The 24,881-nt window shown below is 39.3% G+C and overlaps 1 protein-coding gene across 6 annotated transcripts in view; it reads left to right on the top strand.

Annotated features, from left to right (window-relative positions):
• Positions 1-24,881, top strand: part of SPG11 (SPG11 vesicle trafficking associated, spatacsin) — a 104,018-nt gene that overhangs the window by 35,563 nt on the left and 43,574 nt on the right. For all 6 annotated transcript variants that reach the window (XR_750348.2, XR_750347.2, XM_010385230.2 and 3 more), the window contains exons 9-20: positions 51-206; positions 594-769; positions 3,250-3,426; positions 6,951-7,022; positions 7,394-7,521; positions 7,782-7,957; positions 9,360-9,573; positions 14,356-14,559; positions 16,383-16,489; positions 19,255-19,400; positions 21,340-21,501; positions 23,872-23,938. Coding sequence is in view for 4 of the 6 variants with exons in the window: in XM_010385230.2 (XP_010383532.2) it covers positions 51-206; positions 594-769; positions 3,250-3,426; positions 6,951-7,022; positions 7,394-7,521; positions 7,782-7,957; positions 9,360-9,573; positions 14,356-14,559; positions 16,383-16,489; positions 19,255-19,400; positions 21,340-21,501; positions 23,872-23,938 (1,785 nt within the window). In the remaining 2 variants the exon portion in view is untranslated. The remainder of the gene's footprint in view (positions 1-50; positions 207-593; positions 770-3,249; positions 3,427-6,950; positions 7,023-7,393; positions 7,522-7,781; positions 7,958-9,359; positions 9,574-14,355; positions 14,560-16,382; positions 16,490-19,254; positions 19,401-21,339; positions 21,502-23,871; positions 23,939-24,881) is intronic.

The following is a 24,881-nucleotide window of genomic DNA, read 5'->3' as shown; positions in this document are numbered from 1 at the left end:
TTGTGAGAATCCTGGTGTTCTTCATGTTAATTTCTTTGGTTCTTTCTCAGATGTGGAAGAGCTGATGCCAGCATTGGATTTACTTTGCTCAGCAATTAGAGAAAGTTATTCTGAACCCCAAAGCAAACACTTTTCAGAACAATTGCTTAATCTTACACTGTCTTTCCTTAACAACCAAATAAAGGAGCTTTTTATTCACACTGAAGGTAAGAATAGCAGCTAGGAAGGGGGCAATTCTGTTCCTGTGTCAGAACAGATACAAGTGCTGCTATTGGGTGACACAGCATAAACAGGTGGCATGCCATTTACTACATTTGGGTAAGGGCAGTGTGTAATTGAGTAAGTGAAATGGGTTTTGATACTGAGAAAGTTGGTAGAAAGACCCAGGACTAATCATGAAGAACAAGAAAAGGAAAGGGTTATATTAAAATACAGAGCTACTTACTTGTAAACAGGAAAATCCTCAAACATATTGTTTGAAATTTAAAAATACCAAGTTTGAATTTTGACTTTCTTTAGAATTCTTTATAACAGCTCATGGTTTATATTTATACACACACACATACAAATTGGCACATTGGTATTTTCCATAGAACTAGATGAACATCTGCAAAAAGGAGTGAATATTTTGACTAGCTACATTAATGAACTTCGAACCTTCATGATAAAGTTTCCTTGGAAGCTAACAGATGCTGTAGATGAATATGATGTACATGAAAATGTCCCCACAGTAAAGGAGAGCAATATATGGAAGAAACTCAGCTTTGAGGCAAGTACGAGTAAATATCACTTCTTTTATTTGCTAGATTCAGAAGATCTGAGAAAACAATGGAAAAAGCAATTCAGACTCTATACATTTGTGATTCAGAATGTTTGGCAAAGGTTTTAGGTTTTATCGGTTTTGGGATTTCTGATTATGACTTCAAATTAATGTCTACAAGCTCTGTTTATTTAATTCCTTTATTTAATTCCATATTATTTAATAATATGAGTAGGCTCCCTCTTAATGCTAGATCTGCCTACTTGGGTTCAGTAACAAACACACAACTCTAAACCCATGTGAAGTGGCACTTCCTTAGCAATACTCCCTCATTGACTCAAGCCTGGCGCTTTGGACTCATGCATTCTGCCTGACCTCTGGATAAATTGAATTGCTGCTGCTGATTAGATCTTTGGAAATTTTTATTTTATGACATTATTACTTAGAGGTATACTTAATTTTAGTCCTATCTGAAATTCTGTTTAAGACATTTTGCCAGTTAAATTTGTTTCCATTTGCCTTTTTTTCCTCCACAGTAAAAGTTATAATAATACAACTAAAATTTACTACCATCTATATGACTTAGGGACTGGAAGAATTCCTTTACCCACTGGAGGGTATTGGTATTTTAAAAACAAATGCTAAAACAGCTTAACACAGATGATCATAATCAATAGGGAATTAAAGTGATAAGATTGAGATGCTTCTAGGTTGTTAAGATTGCTGTTCTTGGGGTGGAGGGATTAAAGTACCTGGTGTGACTGCATTTTCTGTATCTCTTATTCATTCTGTAACCTTAAAAAGGAAGAAATGATCCGGGCACAGTGGCTCACGCACAGTGGCCCAGCACTTCGGGAGGCTGAGGCCGGCAGATCACAAGGTCAGGAGTTCGAGACAAGCCTGACCAAATGGTGAAACACCGTCTCTACTAAAAATATAAAAAAATTAGCCAGGCGTGGTGGCGGGCACCTGTAGTCCCAGTTACTTGGGAGGCTGAAGCAGGAGAATTGCTTGAACCTGGGAGGTGGAGGTTGCAGTGAGCCGAGATTGCACCACTGCACTCCAGCCCAGGCGACAGTGTGAGACTCCATCTCAAAAAAAAAAAAAAAAAACAAGAAATTACTGGCCAGGCGCGGTGGCTCACGCCTGTAATCCCAGCACTTTAGGAGGCCGAGCAAGGTGGATCATGATGTCAGGAGATCAAGACCATTCTGGCTAACGCAATGAAACCCCATCTCTACTAAAAATACAAAAAATTAGCCGAGTGTAGTGGCAGGCACCTGTAGTCCCAGCTGCTCCGGAGGCTGAGGCAGGAGAATGGCGTGAACCTGGGAGGCGGAGCTTGCAGTGAGCCGAGATCGCACCACTGCACTCCAGCTTGGGCGACAGAGTGAGACTCTGTCTCAAAAAAAAAAAAAAAAGAAATGACTTACTTTTCCTTCTACTTTTTTGTCTCCTTTTTCCTGTCTCCTTCACAGGTTTCTCTTTCTGTTTCCCTCAATGTTCTGCAAGGCTCTGACTGTGGTCTTTACTCAGAATCACTGATTTTCAACTTTTGCCAGGGGAGGGGGTTATAGTTTACTTTGATAAAAATTGTAGACCCTGTTTCCAAAAACAGGCATGTGAATGTTTACACATAAATTTTGTATATGGCATAATGGGGTTTACAGATCTCTTTAAAGCCCTAGGTTAAGAATGCCTCCTTTCTGTTCTCTCTAGGGTTTAGATCTTCAGTGTAAGTATTTCTTTTCATGTGGATTATTGGTAGTAGCCTTCTAATGCCTTAATATCTCGAGCTTGAATCAGTCCACTCTCTATATTGCTGCCTGGATATTTTTCTGTAAATATCTATCTGATTACATCACATCTTGCTTTTACAGTCTTTCAGTGGCTCCACGTAGTTTCAGGATAAAATCTAACTCAAATGCAAGGCTCTTCATGATGAATCCTCTGCTTTGCTTTCAAGTCTCATCTGCTGCTCTCTCCAGTTATATTGAGTAATTTGTAGTTCCCTGAAGGCTTGATGCAGTTTCTTTTCTTTGTCCCTCTGCATATGATACCCCGCCTTTTTGGAACACCTGTCCTCTTAATATATCTGTGAAACACTTACTGGTCTTTAAATTTTTTGTCTCATCAGTTACTAGTTACTTCTACTATCAAGCCTGTGTGGGAGGGCTACCGGGGCGGGTGGTCATCACTTTTATTTAAGGGTGTTCCTCTTCTGGACCTTCCTCTCTAACACCCTGGGATACTTTTGTCACAGCACTTATCATACAGTACTATAATCAGTATGTCTTCCACTAGTTCCTGGAGTGTAGGGTCTTAGTTTTATTCAATTTTATATCCCTTGAACCTAACTCCAAATCTAGTAATAGATTTTAAATAAAAGTTCCTTTGTTAGATGTTCAGTAAATGTATAAATCCCATGTTGATAATCATAATAAGGAAATGAAAACGAACTTAAAAGGCAAACGTTTTTCTTTTCCTAGGAAGTTATTGCCAATGCCATTTTAAACAACAGAATACCAGAGGCACAGACTTTCTTCAGGATTGATAGTCATTCTGCTCAAAAACTTGAGGAGCTGATTGGCATAGGCCTAAATTTGGTCTTTGACAATTTAAAAAAGAACAATATAAAGGAAGCCTCTGAACTTTTGAAGAATATGGTGAGTAGTATAATCCATAAAGTCTTAAAATGTATTTAATATAATTTCTAGTTACTATAAAATTGGTTTGTATTCATAATTATTTCATAAACTAAGAAATTTATGTAGTGGATAATGACACTAAAAAATAATGACATTAATAACACTGAGAACAGCTGGGTGTGGTGGCTCATGTCTATAATCCCAGCACTTTGGGAGGTTGAGGCAGGAAGATCACTTGAGGCCAGGAATTCAAGACCGGCATAGGCAGCATAGCAAGACCCTGTCTCTACAAAAAAATAAAAAAATAAAAAGGACATGGTGGCTTGCACCTTGTCTTAGTCTGTCCTCATATTGCTATAAAGAACTGCCTGAGCAGGGCATGGTGGCTCATGCCTATAATCTCAGCACTTTGGGAGGATGAGGTAGGTGGATCACCTGAGGTCAGGAGTTTGAGACCAGCATGACCAACATGGCACAACCCCATCTCTACTAAAACTACAAAAATTCGCTAGGTGTGGTGGCAGGAGCCTGTAATCCCAGCTACTAGGGAGGCTGAGGCAGGGAAAATTGGTTGAACCCAGCAGGCGGAGGTTGCAGGGAGCCAAGATGGTGCCACTGCATTCCAGCCTGGGCAACAGAGCAAGACTCCATCTCAAAAACTAAATAAATAATAATGAACTACCTGAGACTGGGTAATTTAGAAAGAAAACAGGTTTAATTGGCCCACAGTTCCACAGGCTATACAGGAAGCATGGCTGGGGAGGCCTCGGGAAACTTGTAGTCATGGTGGAAGATGAAGGGGAAGCAGGCATGTCTTACATGTCAGGAGAAAGAGGAAGAGAGCAGTGGGGAGGTGCTACACACTTTTAAACAACCAGATATCATGAGAACTCACTCACAAAAACAGCAAGGGGGAAACCCACCCCCATGATCCAGTCACCTCCCACCAGGTCCCTTCTCCAACATTGGGGGTTACATTTCAACATGAGATTTGGGCAGGGGCACAGATCCAAACCATACCACACCTGTAGTCCTAGCTACTCGGAAGGCTGAGGCAGAAGGATCTCCAGGAGTTCTAGGCTGTGGGGACTATGATTGCACCTATAAATAGCTGGTAACAGAGCAAGACCCTGTCTCTAAATCTGAAAGAGAAATAACACTGAAAAATGTTTTGGTACTGAGAACTTTCTTTTTTTTTTTTGTTTTTGTTTTTGAGATGGAGTTTCACTCTTGTTGCCCAGGCTACAGTTCTATGGTGCGATCTCGGCCCACACAACCTCCACCTCCCAGGTTCAAAAGATTCCCCTACCTCAGCCTCCCAAGTAGCTGGTATTACAGGCATGTGCCACCATGCCCAGCAAATTTTGTATGTATTTAGTAGAGACAGGGTTTCTCCATGTTGGTCAGGCTGTGAGCCACCCACCTTGACCTCCCAAAGTGCTGGGATTACAGGCATGAGCCACCGTGCCTGGCCTGAGAACTTTTTTGAAGATATTTTCCCTCTAATTTTATTTAGGTATGAGTGACAGAAATTACATATATTTAAGGTATACAGTATGATGTTTTGATATGTATGTACATTGTGAAAAGATTACCACAAGTAAGCTAATTAATATATCACCTCACATAGTTATGTGTTTATATATGGTGAGAACACTTGAGATCTACTCTCAACAAATTTCAAGTATACAATGTATTATTATTAACTTTAGTTACTGTGCTGTACATAGGTCCCCAGAACTTACCTTGTATCTGAAAGTTTGTACCTTTTGACCAATATCTACTCCTTTCCCCTACCCCACAGTCCCTGGTAATATCATTCTACTCTCTGTTACTGTGAGTTCAGCTTCTTCTTAGATTCCATATATAAGTAAGAGCATGAAGAATTTGTCTTTCTGTGTCTGGCTTATTTCATTTAGCACAGTATCCTCCAGGTTCAGCCATGTTGTTTACAATTGGAGGTTTTCCTCTCTCTCTCTCTTTTTTTTTTTTTTTTTTTTTTTGTAGAGACAGAGTCTCACTATGTTGTTCAGGCTGGTCTCGAACTCTTGGGCTCAAGCAATCCTCCTGCCTTGGTCTCCCAAAGTGCAGAGATTATAGGCATGAGCCAGCACAATTGGCCTTTCCTTCTTTTTTTTTTTTTAAGGCCAAATAATATTCCTTTGTATATATACACCACATTTTCTTTATCCATTCATCTGTTGATAGACACTTAGGTTATTTCCATATCTCTTGAAGAGATTTTTAAATGGCATTTAAAAGTACTCTCTGAGCAGGGTGCAGTGGCTCACACCCATAATCCCAGCACTTTTGGAGGCTGAGACAGGCAGATCACTTGAAGCAGGAGTTTGAGACCAGCCTGGCCAATGTGGTAAATACTGTCTTTACTAAAAAAAAATAAAAATTAGCCAGGTGGGTAATGCATGCCTGTAATCCCAGCTATTTGGGAGGCTGAGGCACGAGAATCGTTTGAACCCAGGAGGCAGAGATTGCAGTGAGCTAAGATCGTGCCACTGCATTCCATCCAGCCTGGGTGACAGAGCGAGACCCTGTCTCAAAAAAAAGAAAAGAAAAGAAAAATACTCTGTTAGACGTGGCACTTTGATTAGGAGGAGATAGTGTTTCTCATAGAAGACTTCACACATGTTGAAGCATGCATAGGAGCTCATTATTTGTTGGAGGACATTCTGTATTGTTCATGTGACCCCTTACATCTCCACTTGAACTTTCTAGTAAATTATGCCTTTGCTGGACTTTTTGCTCTATGATTTTACTTCACATGAGAAGGGGAAGTCCTAGAAGTAAGGCTTTTAGGCTAAGCTGAGATCTAGCCCTAATCTGCATGGTTGGGGTCTTGCCCATGATAACTTTCAGGAGGTGCAGAGGAGTGGAACTATGTAAGAGGGATGTTGTTTGCATTGATCATTGTTTCCACTTGAATCAGCATACCAGATTGCTGTCATTTTGGTCCTGTCGTAACCTAGCATTGCCTTAAATTGTTCTGTGTGCTGCCTTTGCTCTGACAAAATGCTTAAGGACTTTAGGGATAGGCAGTAAATACATATAATAAATGTAGGAGGGCCAGGCAGGGTGGCTCACGCCTGTTATCCTAGCACCTTGGGAGGCTGAGGCAGGAGGATCACTTGAGCCCAGAGTTCAAGACCAGTCTGGGCAACATGAAGAAATCCCATCTCTACAAAAAATACAAAAATTAGCCAGGCATGGTGGCGCACACCTTGTAGCCCCAGCTACTTGGGAGGCTGAGTTGGTAGAATCACTTTGAGCCTGGGGGTCGAGGCTGCAGTGATCTGTGATCACACCGCTGTACTCCAGCCTGGGCAACACAGCGAGACTGTCTCAAAAAGAAAAAAAAAAAATTAGGAAAATGAATGTTTGAAAGAGCAGAAAGGTCTTTGGAAAGCTATGGAATTCTAACAAGATAGATGTTTATAATAGGGTGTTTCTGTATCTAACACATTTTTATGTTCAAAATAGTTCCATTACAAAATGTGACTTTTTTTGGTTTTCTATGTTTATTTTAGGGTTTTGATGTAAAAGGCCAATTGCTCAAGATATGCTTCTACACAACTGATAAAAATATACGCGACTTTTTGGTAGGTAAAGGTGAGACTATGTAATATATATTTTCCAGAAAGCCTGGGTGAAAAACTTGGAAGAAAACCTTGGAAGAAAAACTTTAAGTAATTTTAATGTTCAACTAATATCTAATAAGTAAAAGTGTGACAACCCCTTCATCTTTTTTTTTCCCCTTCATCTTTCTTAAGTGACTATTTTACATTTGTGGCAAAAGAAAATTTGTGTTAATATACATTGACTCAAATGTTCAAAATATAATTCTTGAATGGCATATTATCTCATTACTTTTTTTCTAATCTTTAATTCCCAGCACTATCTTCTTTGATAATCTCATGACATTTTTTGCAAATGTGCTTGATTTTTGTAAAGTCACTGCTTTTTATTCAAGGTTGAAATTTTAAAAGAAAAAAATTATTTTTCTGAAAAAGAGAAAAGAACTATAGACTTCGTGCATCAAGTTGAGAAGCTTTATTTGGGACATTTCCAAGAAAATCTGCAAATCCAGTCATTTCCCAGGTAGTCTCATTAGTCTCCTTTTGATATTAGAATACTGTAGATAGTATTTAGTTTATAATTGTTAGTGAGCACAAGTTTCTTATGTGGAACTGAGCCTGCATTCTCCATGGAGATAAAAGGGGCTCAAGAGTTTTCTGTCATTTTAATATTCGCATAATCAGAATTATGTGTTCTCCAAAGAATAGATGTTCTTTAGCAGATAAAAAGGAATGATGTCTTTTTCTCCAAAATTAAAAAAAAAATTATATCACTGTTTTTAGGTATTGGATAAAAGAACAAGATTTTTTCAAGCACAAGTCTGTTTTGGACTCATTCCTGAAATATGATTGTAAAGATGAATTTAACAAACAGGACCATAGAATTGTGTTAAATTGGGCTCTGTGGTGGGATCAACTAACACAAGAATCCATCATTCTCCCCAGGATAAGTCCAGAAGGCAAGTGTGAGAGAGCCTGAAATATGAACATACTGAATGAGGATTAAATTGGGTATTGATATTTGAATATTTCGATGTGTCTCAATTTTAGATTTCCTTTTGGGAAATAATATTCAGGTTTTTACAATGCAAATCATTGCATTAAGACCTCTTTCTTATCCCGGAGTTTCTGGGAGGGATTCATAATGTGCTAATAAAAGAAAAAAAATAGTTAATTGAGATTTCAAGGTTGAATTTTCATTCCAGCTTGAAAGTGACAAGCTTTGTTTTTGCAAATAGTCTGAGTTTCTTGTGTAAACTGGGGATCTGTGCCATGATATAGGGGATCTGGGGCATAACTAACAGTGGTAAACAGTAGCAATTCAGAGAGTAAAATTCTGGCTTACTATTATGGCTGAAGTTTTTGTTTATTATTTTTAATTCAGTTTTTTCTTTTCATCCTTACCCTTCTGAAATAAAGTTTTTATTTATATTAAGGGAAAGAGAAGGGAAAAAGAGGGTTGAACAGGTAAGTGAAATGTACAGCTAAAACGTAAGTTTCATTTTAACCACCATAGTAATTAGAAGCTACATGTAGCTCTTTGGCTGTAATACTGATTTTAAAATGAACAGCGCGGCCAGGCACGATGGCTCACACCTGTAATCCCAGCACTATGGGAAGCCGAGGTGAGAAGATTGCTTGAGGCCAGGAGTGCAAGACCAGCCTAGCAACATAGTGAGACCCCCATCTCTACAGAATATATATTTTTTAAATTACCTGGGCAGCCAGGCGTGGTGGCTCACGCCTATAATGCCAGCACTTTGGGAGGCTGAGGCAGGTGAATCACCTAAGGTCAGGAGTTCAAGACCAGCTTGGCCAACATTGTGAAACCCCACCTCTACTAAAAATACAACAATTAGCTGGGTGTGGTGGTGCATGCCTGTAATCCCAGCTACTTGGGAGGCTGAGGCAGGAGAATCACTTGAACCTGGGAGGCGGAGGTTGCAGTGAACCGAGATCTGATCACTGCACCCCAGCCTGGGCAACAGAGCGAGACTCTGTCTCGGAAAAAAAAAAAAAACAGAAAAAGAAAAAATTACCTGGTCATGATGGCACATCCCTGTAGTCCCTGCTACTTGGGCAGCTGAAGTAGGAGTACCGCTTGAGCCCAGGAGGTCGAGGCTGCCATGAGTGCACCACTGCACTCCAGCCTGGGCAACAGAGCGAGACCCTGTCTCAAAAAAAAAAAGAAAATAGTAAAAGAAACAGAGGATTTTATATAAAATAATAAAAGAAACTGAATAATTAATATATTGTATAAAGAGCTATGTCCAGATTGTTTCATTTGCTCAGTAATTTAGTATTGAGTTACATGTCAATAAACATAATTATATTTTAAAATGTGTTTTGTTCTTCATGTAGAATACAAATCATATTCCCCTGAAGCCCTCTGGAGATACCTCACAGCTCGCCATGATTGGTTAAACATTATCTTATGGATTGGAGAATTTCAAACCCAGCATAGTTATGCTTCATTTCAGCAGAACAAATGGCCCCTTCTGACTATTGATGTTATTAACCAGAATACTTCCTGTAACAACTACATGAGGAATGAAATTTTAGATAAGCTGGCCAGGTATTGTAACTGTTGAACTAATCCCCAGTGGGAAGAGTACAAGGGAAGAGCAAGAAAAAATAATGGTATAGCTTTTCCTTTGAAAATGCCAAAAATCCAATGCAGTGCTGTTTCGTATTACTATAAAATTTAAAGGGCATCATCTTACAGTGAAGTTTTAAAGTCGTACTCATTTGGCCAGGCGCGATGGCTCATGCCTGTAATCCCAGCAATTTGGGAGACCGAGGCGGGCAGATCACCTGAGGTTAGGAGTTCAAGACAAGTCTGGCCAAAACCCTGTCTCTACAAAAATACAAAAATTAGCCAGGCCTCTCAACTACTCGGGAGGCTGAGGTTGCAGTGAGCCGAGATTGCACCATTGCACTCCAGCCTGGGCAACAGAGCGAGACTCCATCTCAAAAAAAAAAAAAAAACCACAGGCATTTAACGTCATGTGGGTAGTAAATAAGCTCTTAAGTTCTAGATGCAGGTTCCTCCCAAAACATTTTATGCACTTTGGTATAGAAATGTTCAGTTTTCAGTAGGGCTATAAGGAACAAGCGACAAGAGCTGAGAAGGGGATATCTTAGTATCCTGTCTCCTGTGCTTCGTATTGCTACGTGTGTGCTGTGCATGTTCTTGAAGTAAGATAACTGCTGAATTAAGAAATAGGGGAAGTAGCTCTTGAAGTGATACGAAGATTTTAAACTTCAGTTCCTTTAGAAAAACCTGTTAAATTGAACCATATGAGCTTGCCATTTCTGTGGGTCAAAAATGACTGAATATCAACAATTTCATATGGCTCCACTTTATCTTTCTAACCTGTTGAAATACTATAAGGAAAGCTAATAACATGTATGTTAAGTTTCTTAAACATTTTTATGTATTATTTTCTATTTATACTTACTGTGGTATACTTGTAGCTATATTTTCCTCCCCAAATTAAAGATGTGGAGAGTCAAATCCAGGGACGTTAAGTGCTTTGCACAAGCCAGTTAGTTACAGATTTAAGTCCCTTAGCCCCTGATTTTCTTTCTTTTTTTTTTTTTTTTTAGTAGAGACAGGGTTTCACCGTGTTAGCCAGGATGGTCTCCATCTCCTGACCTCGTGATCCGCCCGCCTCAGCCTCCCAGAGTGCTGGGATTACAGGCATGAGCCACTGTGTCCAGCCAGCCCCTGATTTTCTATTCATTCTTGTCTCCATTGCACTAAATGCTCTTATTTACTACTAGTAAATATTATAGAACTTGTCAGCTTACCTAATTTTTTGCTTAGCATTTGGTTTTTAAACTAATGTATATATGGTTTTAGAATTATGAAATTAGTAAATTAATGAACTCTATGCCACCAGATTAAAGAAGAAAAATCATACCACCCTATTAGATACAGAAAAGCATTTGATAAAAATTCAGCCTATTTGCGATCAAAACTATTGGCAAACTAAGCATAGATACAAACTCCCTTAACTTAATTGGTTTTTTTTTTTTTTTTTTTTTTTTTTTTTTGAGCCGGAGTCTTGCTGTGTCACCCAGGCTGGAGTGCAGTGGTATAATCCCAGCTCACTGCAAGCTCTGCCTCCCGGGTTCATACCATTGTCATGCCTCAGCCTCCCAAGTAGCTGGGACTACAGGCGCCCACCACCACGCCCGGCTAATTTCTTTTTATATTTTTAGTAGAGACAGGGTTTTACCGTGTTAGCCAGGATGGTCTCAATTTCCTGACCTCGTGATCCACCTGTCTCGGCCTCCCAAAGTGCTAGGATTACAGGCTTGAGCCACCGTGCCCAGCCTTTTTTTTTTTTTTTTAATTTGTTTTTTGTTTGTTTTTTTTTTTTTTTTTTTGAGATGGAGTCTCACTCCAGGATGGAGTGCAGTGGGGCTGTCTCGGCTCACTGCAAGCTCCGCCTCCCAGGTTCACCTCATTCTCCTGCCTCAGCCTCCTCAGTAGCTGGGACTACAGGCACCTGCCACCACACCCAGCTAATTTTTTTTTTTTTATTTTTTTTTTATTTTTAGTAGAGACGAGATTTCACCATGTTAGCCAGGTTGGTCTTGATCTCCTGACCTCATGATCCACCTGCCTTGGCCTCCCAAAGTGCCAGGATTACAGGCGTGAGCCATCGCTCCCGGCCTAAACTCCCTTAACTGAAAAGGGGTATCTAGAAAAATCCTTTTAGCCAACATCATACTTACTAGTGAAAGATTGTGAGCATTCTTTTTAGATTTGGAGCAAGACAAGCCTGCTATCAAGTCTTACCAAGTTGATCTGTAAATATAGTGCAATCTCAGTAAAAATCCCAGCCGTTTTTTTTTTTTTTTTTTTGTATGTGTGTGTGGATTATGACATGCTGATTGTAAATATTTATATAGAAATTAGAGGGTCTGCTGGGCGTGGTGGCTCACACCTGTAATCCCAGCACTTTGGGAGGCTGAGGCAGGCAGATAACTTGAGGTCAGGAGTTTGAGACCAGCGTGAACAACATAATGAAACCTCGTCTCTACTGAAAATACAAAAATTAGCTGGGCATGGTGGCACTTGCTTGTAATCCCAGCTACTCGGAAGGCTGAGGCAGGAGGATCACTTGAACTCAGAAGGTGGAGGTTGCAGTGAGCCAAGATCAAGCCACTGAACTCCATCCAGCCTGGGAGACAGAGTGAGACTCCATCTCAAAAAAAACAACAACGAAAAGAAATTAGAGGGTCAATAAGAGCCCTGAAAAAGAACTTGCCCTGCTAGATATCAAAACTTATTCTAAAGCTGTAGCAGTTAAGATAGAGTATTGGTGCTGGGGTAGAGATCAGAAGTGTGAGCATAGAAACAGACCTATACCTGTATGATCATTTTACATATGACAGCGGTGGTCCTGCACAAGAGTGGGGAAAGAACCATCTTTTTGATAATGGGGCTGGAATAACTGAATAGCTATATGGGGAAAAAATACAATTAGATTCCCCACCCTACTGTATGTTATACATTAAATCAGTTCTGGGTAGATGTTAACACCTAAATGTCAAACGTGAAAGTATAAAATTTGGAAAATGCTATAAGTGAATACCTTCACAACCTTGGGAGTAGTAGGATATATGCTTTCTAAAAGGCCTAAAGGGGTAAAGATCTGTCAGTGAGACCAAGAGAGCTGCCTGACAGGAGTTGTGATCCTTAGTGTAGGGTGTCACCCAAGCTGTAGTCACCCAGCACAGAGAGAGCCAGGGTATTTCCCCTTATCTCCTGATGGAGCCCTCCCATTGAGTGAACTAAAACAGAAGTCTGAGGACACTGGAGTCTTGTAGTAGAACCCATAGAGGTGAGCCTCCAGGAACACAGAGTAGGGTGATGCAGAGTAGAGGAGCTTGGATCTGAGGAGAAGGATACCAGCACATAGCTTCTCACAAAAGAGGAAGCACAAATGGCTAGTAAACATAGGAAAAGATGCTCTTCCTCATTTGTAGGTAAGGAAATGCAAATTTATTTTACCCGAAATTTAGGAACAACTAAAATGGACCTCAGTGTTTCACTAATAAGTATGATGTTGGCTAGAAAGATTTTTCTAGATATGCCTTTTAAGTTAAGGGAGTTTGCATCTATGCTTAGTTTGCCAATAGCTTTTTTCATAAATACGGCTAAATTTTCTCAACGGTAGAGTGGATAAATATGGTATATTCATACAACGGAATACTATATAGTAATGAAAAATAACAAACTATACCCAGAGGTATCAACATGGCTAAATCACACAATGTTGGGTAGAAGAAATAAGATGGAGAACAATATATCCAGAATGTTCCACATAATACAAAGTTCAAAATAGGCAAAATCTTAAATTATTTGGGATTACATATATGTGTAATAAAACTGTGAATAAAAGTAAAAAGGCCAGACACAGTGGCTCACACCTGTAATCCCAACACTTTGGGAGGCCTACGCAGGAGGATTGCTTGAGTCCAGGAGTTCAAGACCAGCCAGGACAACATAGACCTCGTCCCTACAAAAAATTTAAAAACTGAGTGTGGTGGCACATACCTGTCGTCCCAGATACTCAGAAGGCTGAGGTAGGAGGATCAGTTGAGTCCAGGAGGCGGAGCTTGCAGTGAGCTGAGATGGCACCACTGCATTCCAGCCTGGGCGACAGAGCAAGACCCTGCCAAAAAAAAAAAAAACAGTATGGGAATGACTACCATAAAAGTCAAGATAGTGGCTACCTCCAGAGGTAGCAAAGGGCATGCAGTGGGGGAGGAATACACCAAGGGCTTATAATGTTCTATAATTAGGTTAGTGGTTCCATGATGTTTCTATAAACTCCATATACAGGTATATGTTTTCTTTACTCCTTTGGTATATATGATGTAACAGTAATTTTGTAAAAAGTAATATTTACATGCAGATTTCTATTCTTGTTCAGTAGTTGGTCTATTTAAATTATTCTGATGTAGCATGATGATTTTGTTTGAATATTTTGGTGAATTTCTCAGTGCTTAGAGCATCCAGCTTCAAGGGTTAACCACTGTTGCTACACTGGGTAATGGTTCCCATCCAAAACCAAAAAATGGAAGTAGCTAGATTTAGATTTTTCAAATAATAAAGATAATTTGAGTCTGTCATTACTACTTTTAAATACTACAGTGGTGCAGAAAATTTTATTAGAAATCAGCAAAATATGTGTCTGAGAACATATAGAGTAAGAAGTGGCAGCATTAATTTGTAAATGCTTATTTTTAAGTAATTGAGACTTAAACTGTGGGCAGGATTTGGTCTACTCTGAACATAGCGACTTTTTAACTTGCCGTCCTGTAAATCTGTCCATAGGAATGGGATTTTTCTGGCATCTGAACTGGAAGACTTTGAATGCTTCCTCCTAAGACTGAGCCGTATTGGAGGTGTAATACAGGATACCCTCCCTGTTCAAAACTACAAGACCAAAGAAGGTTGGGATTTCCATTCTCAATTCATTCTCTATTGTTTGGAGCACAGTCTGCAGCATCTTCTTTATGTCTACCTTGACTGTTACAAGTGAGTACTGAGAATGCATTTGTCTTTGATCAGGTCTTCACATTTTCTCTTTGCATATGACTCCTGAATGTGACTTTTAGGAAAATAGTAAGCATTCACACGAGGAATACTGATCTTTTTGAAGTAGTTTCTCCATCTCAACAATTGGTACATCTTTGAGTTCAGTATTCAGTACTACATTCAGCAAAATGCTTTTGTGTTTTTTTGGTGATACTAATTCTGTAGTATCTCTGTTAACCTTTTAAATAATTTGACTTTAGAATACAATGAAAGAAATGCCTTAAAAGGTTTGAGAGGAAGATTCTAAAGTTTCACTTGGAGTTTTCTTTGATACTTTGTTTACCAAGAATATGCTAAATGACTTTGATTTCATAGCAAGGTGTATTTCACTTCAAGGTATATTAGATATGCTCTAAAATTTATATTTGTATAGACACACACACACACACAGAGCAATACGTCAGTATATGTCTACCTAAGATTAACCTGCAGAATCATATCTGTGCCCAGTGTTAATTGCTATTGGGTCAGTAATAACAATAACAATAGAAGTAGTCTTTAATATATGAGTGTTTACAATGTTGGCACTAAACTAAGTAGTTTATATGCATTATCTCATTTAATCTTCACAAAAACTCTATGGGGTAGTTACTCGCATCTCCATTTTACAGATGAAGAAACAGGCTTTGAGAGAGACAAAGTATCTTACTTAAGGCACACAGCTAGTAAGTGGAAGAGCTGATTTAATTCTACTTAATTTTTATTCCAGAGCCCACATTTGTACACTCATAGGCAACATTTTTATTTTACTTATTTTGTGTAGTAAAGACTAGAAATTGGCTGGGCACAGTGGCTCATATCTGTAATCCCAGCACTTTGGGAGGCCAAGGCAGGAGAATCACTTCAGCCCAAAAGTTCAAGACCAGCCTGGGCAATGTAGTGGGTCTTCTTCTTTACAAAGAAGTGAAAAATCAGCCAGGCATAGTGGCACACACCTGTCGTCCCAGCTACCTGGGAAGCTGAGGTGGGAGGATTGCTTGAGCCTAGGAGGTCCGGGCTACAGTGAGCCATGTTTGCACCACTGCACTCCAGCCTGGGCAATACAGTGAGACCCGGTCTCAAAAAAAGAAAAAAAACAGACTAGGAGTTTTTGGTGTGTCATATCATTAGTCTTACTTAGAAATGTTGTCTCCAAAGCTACTGGCAAGAGAACAGATTTAAGAGCTGTATTTTCAAAGTATGTATTCTGAGCCATAATTCCTCAGTTGTAACCTCTCTGTAGTTGTGTAAGCTTTTTATTTGTATTTTATTTTGAGACAGTCTCACTCTGTCACTCAGACTGGAGTGCAGTGGCACAATCATGGCTCATTGCAGCCTCAAACTCCTGGGCTCAAGCAATTCCCCCACCTCAGCCTCCCAAGTAACTGGAACTATAGGCACACACCAGCACACTTGGCTTGTAAGAGTTTTTTAAAAGCCTCTTATTAAGTTTGAATATGCTAAAAAGTCTTTGCTGTAAAAACCAATAAAATATGAAGTATCTTAAAGTACAAGGTATCTATTAATCTGATAAAGAGTTGGTTAAATTTCCTCATGGTAGTGAACATATGATGTCTCTAAAATCTCTGTCTCTGAAATTGTCTGTTTCCAGATCATGAAGAATATGTAAAATACAATAGAAGAGTGGGAGTATTTTGTGTTATATTTAGTTTTTAATTCCAAGATTCTTTTTTTAAATGCTAATCATCACCTGAGCAAACATGGTTGTAATTGTCTTATCCTGTATGTTAACCAAAGAAGTTTTTTGTTTGTTTTATATACAGACTTAGTCCTGAAAATTGTCCCTTTTTGGAAAAAAAAGAGTTACATGAAGCACACCCTTGGTTTGAATTTTTAGTTCAGTGTCGACAAGTTGCCAGTAATTTAACAGGTATGGGTATACTGTATTAAACACAGAAACTTTCTTTGGATCAATCACTGGTCTGTTGAATGGTATTAAACTTGTGAACTCTTTTAAATAAATTATTTGGCTGTGGTCAACTATCTGAATGTAATCTAGGCACACACTTTAGGTAAGAAGTAGAAGGCCAAAAAGGTTAGCTGCCAGCCAGCCAGCCAGCCAAGAAAAGCTAGACCTGGAGCGAAGACCTTATGTGGTTTTGTCCCTTTTCCCTTAGCATCGTGCTTTAGGATTTCCCTTGTCCCACCAGTTTGTCAGAGGCTGAATTCCTGCTCTCTGGTCGACTTTTTCCATGAAGAAGTGGTCTGTCTTCCAGATCCCTGTTTTGAATATTTTAGTAAGGAACTCCAAATGGAGTTTAAAGAAATCCATAGTATGTGTGAGATTGTTGTGTCCTCTGCAGTGGAGCTGCTGATGTAGAGGCTTACTCTGGTTGTAATCAGACAGAAAAGCTTTGTTGCCCCTGACGACTTAGCTGGTGTTATCCCAGAAATAGGGAAAAGGGGACAGGCTGAATGACCACAGACAAGGAATGTCAGCAGTCTTTCAGTTACATGTAATGTCCAGTTTCTCTTGAAATGCAGAATTTTTTCATAGTGTGGGTTTTGTTTTTTGGTGTTGTATGCTGATTATGAAGTAATATATGTTCAAATTGCTTAAAAAAAAAACCATTAGAAACCACAGACAGCTATCAAGAAGGTAATACTGGCCAGGTGTGATGGCTCACACCTGTAATCCCAGTGCTTTGGGAAGCAAAGTGGAAGGATCACTTGAGGATAGGAGTTCAAGACCAGCCTGGGCAACATAGTAAGACCCTGTCTCTACAAAAGATTTTTAAAAATTAGGTGTGGTGGCATGCTCCTGTAGTCCCAGCAATGTGGGAGACTGAGATGGGAGGATCACTTGAGCCCTGGGGTTAGATGATGCAGTGAGCCATGATTGTGTCACTGCACTCCAGCCTGGTTGACAGAGCAAGACCCTGTCTCTCTTTAAAAAATAAATTATGCCGGGCGCGGTGGCTCAAGCCTGTAATCCCAGCACTTTGGGAGGCCGAGATGGGCGGATCACGAGGTCAGGAGATCGAGACCATCCTGGCTAACACGGTGAAACCCCGTCTCTACTAAAAAATACAAAAAGCTAGCCGGGCGACGTGGCGGGCGCCTGTAGTCCCAGCTACTCGGGAGGCTGAGGCAGGAGAATGGCGTAAACCCAGGAGGCGGGGCTTGCAGTGAGCTGAGATCCGGCCATTGCACTCCAGCCTGGGCGGCAGAGCGAGACTCCGTCTCAAAAAAAAAAAAAAAAGAAAAGAAAAAATAAATTAATTAATTAATTAAAAAGTAATACCTCCATGGGTAGATAGCCTTGGTACATAGGAAAATAACCACCCATAGGTAACCACTGATAATATTTTAATGTATTTTGTTCTAGTTATTTTCTTTATTTTTATTTTTATTTTTTCGAGATGGAGTCTCACTGTGTCCCCCAGGCTGGAGTGCAGTGGCGCGATCTCGGCTCACTGTAAGCTCCGCCTCCCGGGTTCACGCCATTCTTCTGCCTCAGCGTCCGAACTAGCTGGGACTACAGGCGCCCGCCACAGCGCCTGGCTAATTTTTTGTATGTTTAGTAGAGACGGGGTTTCACCATGGTCTCCATCTCCTGACCTTGTGATCCGCCCACCTCGGCCTCCCAAAGTGCTGGGATTATAGGCGTAAGCCACCGCGCCCGGCTCCAGTTATTTTCACTGTACTTTTTAAAAACCTAGTCTCTGTTGTATTTCATTCACCTAACAAATATTTATTGAGGTCCTACCTTGTGACAGAATATTGTAAGTGCTAGTAGCACAACAAGAAACATCTGTGTTTTTATATACTGCTTTTTTGTGTAATATAACAGAATTTTCCCACATTCTTAAAGACAATGACCATTTTAAATGTTTACATAATATTTCATTGTATGGATATACCCTTATTTAATTTACTGTTCTCTCATTTTCTGACGAGGCCATTTTCCATTTTTTTCTATTATAAATAATAGTCTTGAACATATTTCAATATAAACTTTTGTCCTTATTTCAGATTATTTTCTTAGTACAGATAGGTTTTGGGATATAAAACTATTGGGTCAAAGGTTATACATGTTTTAAGGTTCTTGCTGTAGGTCCGGATTACTTTCCAAGGGAGTTGTACAGTTTTATGATTTTATTTTAAGTCCCAGTCTCTACTCACTGTGACCAGCTCTAATGCTTGATGATTTTTTTTTAATTATTGCTAATTTGATAGGTAGTATATGGCATCTAATTAATTTGCATTTCTTTGTTGCTAGTGAATTATGTAGTTTTATGTGTCAGGCATTTATATTTCCTCCTTCATAAATTGGTTATTTCTTTTGCCCATTTATCTGTTAGAGTCAGTATTTTTGGCATTGATTTGGATGAGCTCTTTGTTGAGGACAAACTCAGCAACTCTTTAGTTTGTCATTTGTTATAATTTTTCTCTCAGTTCATTGTTACCTTTTAATTGTCTTTGAATAGAAGTTTTTATTTTTATGTAGACAAATCTTTCATTTTACCCCTCTGTGATGTTTTCCCATTGCTTTTACACTTAGGAGGTCCCTTTGTTTTTTTTTTTTCTCTGTGGATAGAGTTAAAAATTTATATTATTATTCTCACATTTATGTAATTCTTAATTTAGTATTTATCCCTCTTAAGGAGAAAAATACTGTCTTTTATTTTCCAGATCCCAAACTGATCTTCCAGGCTAGCCTTGCAAATGCTCAGATTTTGATTCCCACCAATCAGGCCAGTGTAAGCAGTATGCTATTGGAAGGACATACCCTCCTGGCCCTTGCTACTACAATGTATTCTCCTGGGGGTGTCAGCCAGGTATGGATAGCACTTTACAACAAAATGGGACTGATTTTTAAATTTAGCAGAATTATCTATGGATTGTCTAGATCTCAGCTGATACTAAAATATAATTATATTTAAGTATTTCATTAGATTAAAGAGCAGAGGACAAGGCTGAATTTTAAAATTTTATATCTCAGCCCGGTGCAGTGGCTCACTCCTGTAATCCCAGCATTTTGGGAGATCGAGGCGAGCAGATCACTTGAGGTCGGGAGTTCGAGACCAGCCTGGCTAACATGGTGAAACACTGTCTCTACTAAAAATAGAAAAAACTTAGCTGGGCATCTTGGCACATGCCTGTAATCCCAGCTACTTGGGAGGCTGAAGCATGAGAATCACTTGAACCTGAGAAGCGGAGGTTGCAGTGAGCCAAGACTGCACCACTGCACTCCAGCCTGGGCAACAGAGCAGGACTCCATCTCAAAAAAAAAAAAAAAAAGAAAAGAAATTTTTGACATCTACAATTTAAAGGGAATGAAGCCAGGCACAGTGGCTCACGTTTGTAATCCCAGCCCTTTGGGAGGCCAGAGTAGATGGATTGCTTGCATACAGGAGTTTGAGACCAGCAACATGACGAAACCTCCGTCTCTACAAAAAAAAATTTTTTTAATTAACTGGGCATGACTGGGCGCGGTGGCTCACGCCTGTAATCCCAGCACTTTGGGAGGCCGAGGCGGGTGGATCACTTGAGGTCAAGAGTTCAAGACCAACCTGGCCAATGTGCTGAAACGCCGTCTCTACTGAAAATACAAAAATTAGCCAGTCATGGTAGCGTATGCCTGTAATCCCAGCTACTCAGGAGGCCGAGACAGGAGAATTGCTTGAACCCAGGGGACAGAGGTTGCAGTAAGCTGAGATTGTGCCAGTGCACTCCAGCCTGGGCGACAAAGCAAGACTCCATCTCCAAAAAGAAAAAAAAAAAAACATTAGCTTGGCATGGTGGCATGCTCCTGTAGTCCCAGCTACTTGGGTGACTGAGGCAGGAGGATTGCTTGAGCCTGGGAAGTCGAGGCTGCAGTGAGCCAAGATCATACCACTGCACTTCAGCCTGGGTGACAAAGTGAGACCCTGTCTCAAAAAAAAAAAAAAAAGCTGGGTGGGGGTGGGGAGGGGAATGAATAATGTTATGTAGAGATTCTTTTTTCCCTTTAGTTTGTTTTCCAATACTCCAGATTTGTTTTCAGAATACAGTTAGGATCTGCTTTCTTCTGGGAGTAAGAATACTTTAGATCTGTGGCTTGGTAATTAATCTGTACTATTTGCCCTCTTAGGTCAAAGGATACCGTAATCTTCAGCTACCCATATAAACTTTATTGAGGGACCTAATGGAAATGTGCCCATCTTTGCTTTTTAGAAGTAGAGTGGCCTGTTTAGAGGGAAATTAAGAATGTTGTTTAATATCTAATCTTCAAAAGTTTCTTACTGGTGCTAGCTTAACTTAATACCACCTTTTTAGGATTGTTGCAGTATACCTTACACGACTATTTAATCGTCTATTTTTAATCACCTGTCAGAAATTAGAGTTATAGGATAACTTTAGGGTTGAGTGAGAAGTCATCTAGTTTAGTAGTTTGTAAATATTTTAAAATATATATTATTGACTTAAATATTGGCAGAGCTGTTTTTCAAACAATTTCTATACAGCTTGAAAACCACTGATCTAGCTGAACTTCCTAATTTTGCAGCTGGGGAAACAAAGACCTGATATTAAATATCTAGCTAAGGTCACATAGACCGTTTGTTTCAGAACCAGAACAAGAACTGTTAACTTATGACTACTTGTCTAATGCTATATTCACTACCACATACTCTTCTCAAGCTAATCTTGTTTCACAGGGTTCTTGTGAAAAAAGACTTTAACTTTGAGAAGAGAAAAATGCTACTCTCCAACCTGTTATCTTGTCTTTTTACTTAGGTTGTTCAGAATGAAGAAAATGAAAACTGTTTGAAGAAAGTGGATCCCCAGCTATTGAAGATGGCATTAACTCCTTACCCCAAGCTAAAAACTGCTCTCTTCCCACAGTGCACTCCTCCTAGTGTCCTGCCATCTGATATTACACTCTACCACCTTATTCAGGTACAATATTTAGGTGGCCAATATTTAGGTCTATCAGAGTTCAGCCAGGAAAACAGAAATCACTCTAGATCTTTCAACTGGAGGGCATTTAACATAGGGAATTACTTATACAGCATGATAGCAGAATGGAGAAACCAAACGTGATAGTGAGACAACCCCGAATAACAAAATAGGAAGCCATGTTCTTGCACCCCTGAGGCTGCAAGAACAATGCAAAAAAGTGGTGTTACCAGAACCCAGAAGCTGGAGCCATCTCTGGGAATTAAACTAACAACCAGACTGCCTAATGGGAACTGGGAACATAGAGTATGGTGGTAGATGCCCCAGGAAAATGCAGGGCAAGAATATCTTGACTACTTCTCTCTTCCCATCTTTAGTCTCCCACAGTGTCTTTGTAGCTATATTTATCTGGTAGCCAAAGGGCAAAGGAGCTTGGGAAATGTAGTTTCCTGCAATGCTGAGCAGAGTGGGAAGGGTGGAGGTGGGTCAGAGCAAACAGTTGACCAACATACCTGTCTGCTGCTTTCATCAAAAGCACTCTATTCTGCCACTTTTAACTTCTAACTATCTCTTCTCAATGAATCAGGGATGTTTGTTTAGATCAATGCTTTTTAATCTTTTTCAGAACCTCTAAGAATGTAAGAAAGCTACAAACCCTCTACCCAGAAAAATTACACATATGCATATAATTTTGCTTACATTTCAAAGTGATTCACAGACTCCCTGAAGCCTAGTCAGGGACCCTCGGTTAAGAACACCTTCCTTTGCCTATTTCTCATTTCAAAAGGCTTTTCCTTTTTTCCCCTGAATACACATATTCTCATGGTATCTTCAACTCAGCATAAGGTTTATAATTCTATAAAGGAGCCGGGTGCGGTGGCTCATGTCTGTAGTCCCAACACTTTGGGAGGCCAAGTTGGGCGGATCACCTGAGATCAGGAGATAGAGACCAGCCTAGCCAACATAGTGAAACCCCATCTCTACTAAAAATACAACAATTAGGCAGGCATGGTGGCACGTGCCTATAGTCCCAGCTACTCGGGAGGCTGAGGCAGGAGAATGGCTTGAACCTGGGAGGCGGAAGTTGCAGTGAGCTGAGATCACACCCGTGCGCTCTAGCCTGGGCAACAGAGTGAGACTCCGTCTCAAAAAAATAATAATTCTGTAAAGGCACAAACTCTCTTACTCTAATGCAAAGACTTCTTAGAGTATCGACTGGTGCTACTCAAAAGTGTGGTCAGCACTTGCATACTGCTTGTTGCTGGAATGTGGTGAGATTAGTATCTTGCACCAAAATATGTATCTGCTGTATAACTAAGTACACTGTTTAGTTTAGTAGGGGTTTTTTTGTAGCAAGACTTTGAAGAAGGAAGCAGTATTCTGGATTTATACTGTTAGAATTTAGACCAGCACTTTGAGTAGCACTGGTATAAATGATGAGTGGATTATGTAAAAACATAGTTTTACCCAGAAAGTACAGGTCACAGATTTTTGTGTGTGTCTTGTTTTGTGTCTTGTTTTTTCCCAGGCAAAACAAACATAATTTCACTAAGTAAAGTAGTTTGAATCAGCTTGAAACACAAGTGGTTTCATGTTGTTCTTTGTTCTGTTTTCAAATGGACTCATTTAATTTTTTTAGTGGTTATTTTAGGAAAAGTATTCCTTCTTTAATCACAAAATCTTCCTTGGTTTTACATCAAAGCTACTCTTTTTTTGGGCCATCCAAATCCTGACTTTTTTTGTTCTGTTTTTTTCCTGTATTCTTCCCACAAGCTGTTTCTAGACTTTCCTAAACATTTGGCCTGGAAAAATTTCAAACAACCACTACTTGCTACTGCCAAACCTTTTCTGATTGACTTGACCTTGGTCCGCAATTTTTTCTTGGTTGTTCGTATTGTTGCTCATCACATTCCTTCAACCACTTATCCAGTTTTTTTCTTCTTTCTCTTTTCCCTTCCTTCCCTACCCTGTTCTTCGCTCTTCTTCGCTCATCTTGTCATGTTTACATGGTAACATTTTCTAGTCTTTTAGCCGTCTTGCTTTTTGATTCCAAAAGCATTTCTGAAGCCCATTTTACTTTATAGTTGATGCTCCCTCTACCAAAAGAGTATGGCCTTTGCAGACGTAGTTTGACATAAGGAGAGTCTTTAAAAGGAGCATAGCCAGTTCTGTTTTAATTAAAATATAAAGATGTCTCATAATTCTATTTTATTTTTAGCTGTGTTCAAAGAATTTATGTCCAGAATGATAAGCTTTAAATTGCCTTGGAAAAGGGAAGCAGACTGCCTCTGAAGTCCTTTCATATAATTTTGTTTACCTGTTTTAGAATCAATGAATTTCTAATTCTGTTAAACTTTTCCCCTTTTTCAGTCATTATCACCCTTTGATCCTAGCAGATTGTTTGGCTGGCAGTCTGCTAACACACTAGCTATAGGAGGTAAGTCATCATGGGTACTTCTTGAGACATGTTTTAGCAATGTTAACTGTAGAAGTTAATATATGTAAAGCCAATCTAGTTTTCTCATTGCTTTTTATTTTAAAAGTAAAGGTGTATTCCAAAGGAAAAATAGTTCGTAGAAGACAGAATTGAAAACATACTGTGAGTTAAAAGTCAATGTATTAGGTTACTAGTGCTGTGCTTGCTGGAAAATGTAATGTGTAACTATTGGATTATATTTCTTCCTTTCAAAAAATTATTCTTCATTTCCAGTATAGTATCATAAAAATTAAAAGCATAGGTGTCAGCATTAAACAAATCTTGGCCCTACCATATAATTAATACCTGTGTGACCTTGGTCATGTGATCTAACCTCTTTAGTTCTCTGTGAAATGAGGTTAATCACAGTGACCACCTAACACATTACTATGAGAATAAAAAGAGGCAAGGCATTTAAGTACCAGATTCACACACATTGCTGTGCTATAAAGACCATAAGACTTTCTTGGGTTCCATATCCAAGAATTCAGCCAACCTCAGATGGGAAATATTTGAGAGAACAAACGAACAATTAAAAAAAAAATAGAACAATAAAAAAATACCAATTTAAAAATACAGTATAACAACTATTTTACATAGCATTTACATTTATTAGGTATTATAAATGATCTAGAGTAATTTAAAGTGTGTAGGGAAATGTGCATAGGCCATATATAAATACTATGCTATTTTACAGGGACTTGAGCATCCTTCTGTGGATTTTGGTATCCAAGAGTTTCAGGAACCAATCCTCCATGGATACCAAGAGATGACTAGACTCACATCAAAATGTCTTCTGACTTCAGATTTATCTAAAAAGAGACGTTTTTGTTCTGATATTTTCTTGGGTTTAGAGGAACTTTAATCTGAGCTATTCTGTTGGTCTTATTAATAGAAAGGTGGT

The sequence above is a fragment of the Rhinopithecus roxellana genome, chromosome 5 (genome assembly GCF_007565055.1).
Source record: "Rhinopithecus roxellana isolate Shanxi Qingling chromosome 5, ASM756505v1, whole genome shotgun sequence".
Classification (NCBI taxonomy): Eukaryota; Metazoa; Chordata; class Mammalia; order Primates; family Cercopithecidae; genus Rhinopithecus; species Rhinopithecus roxellana.
The sequence above is the reverse complement of the archived record's forward strand: the minus strand, read 5'-3'. Positions and strand labels throughout refer to the sequence as shown.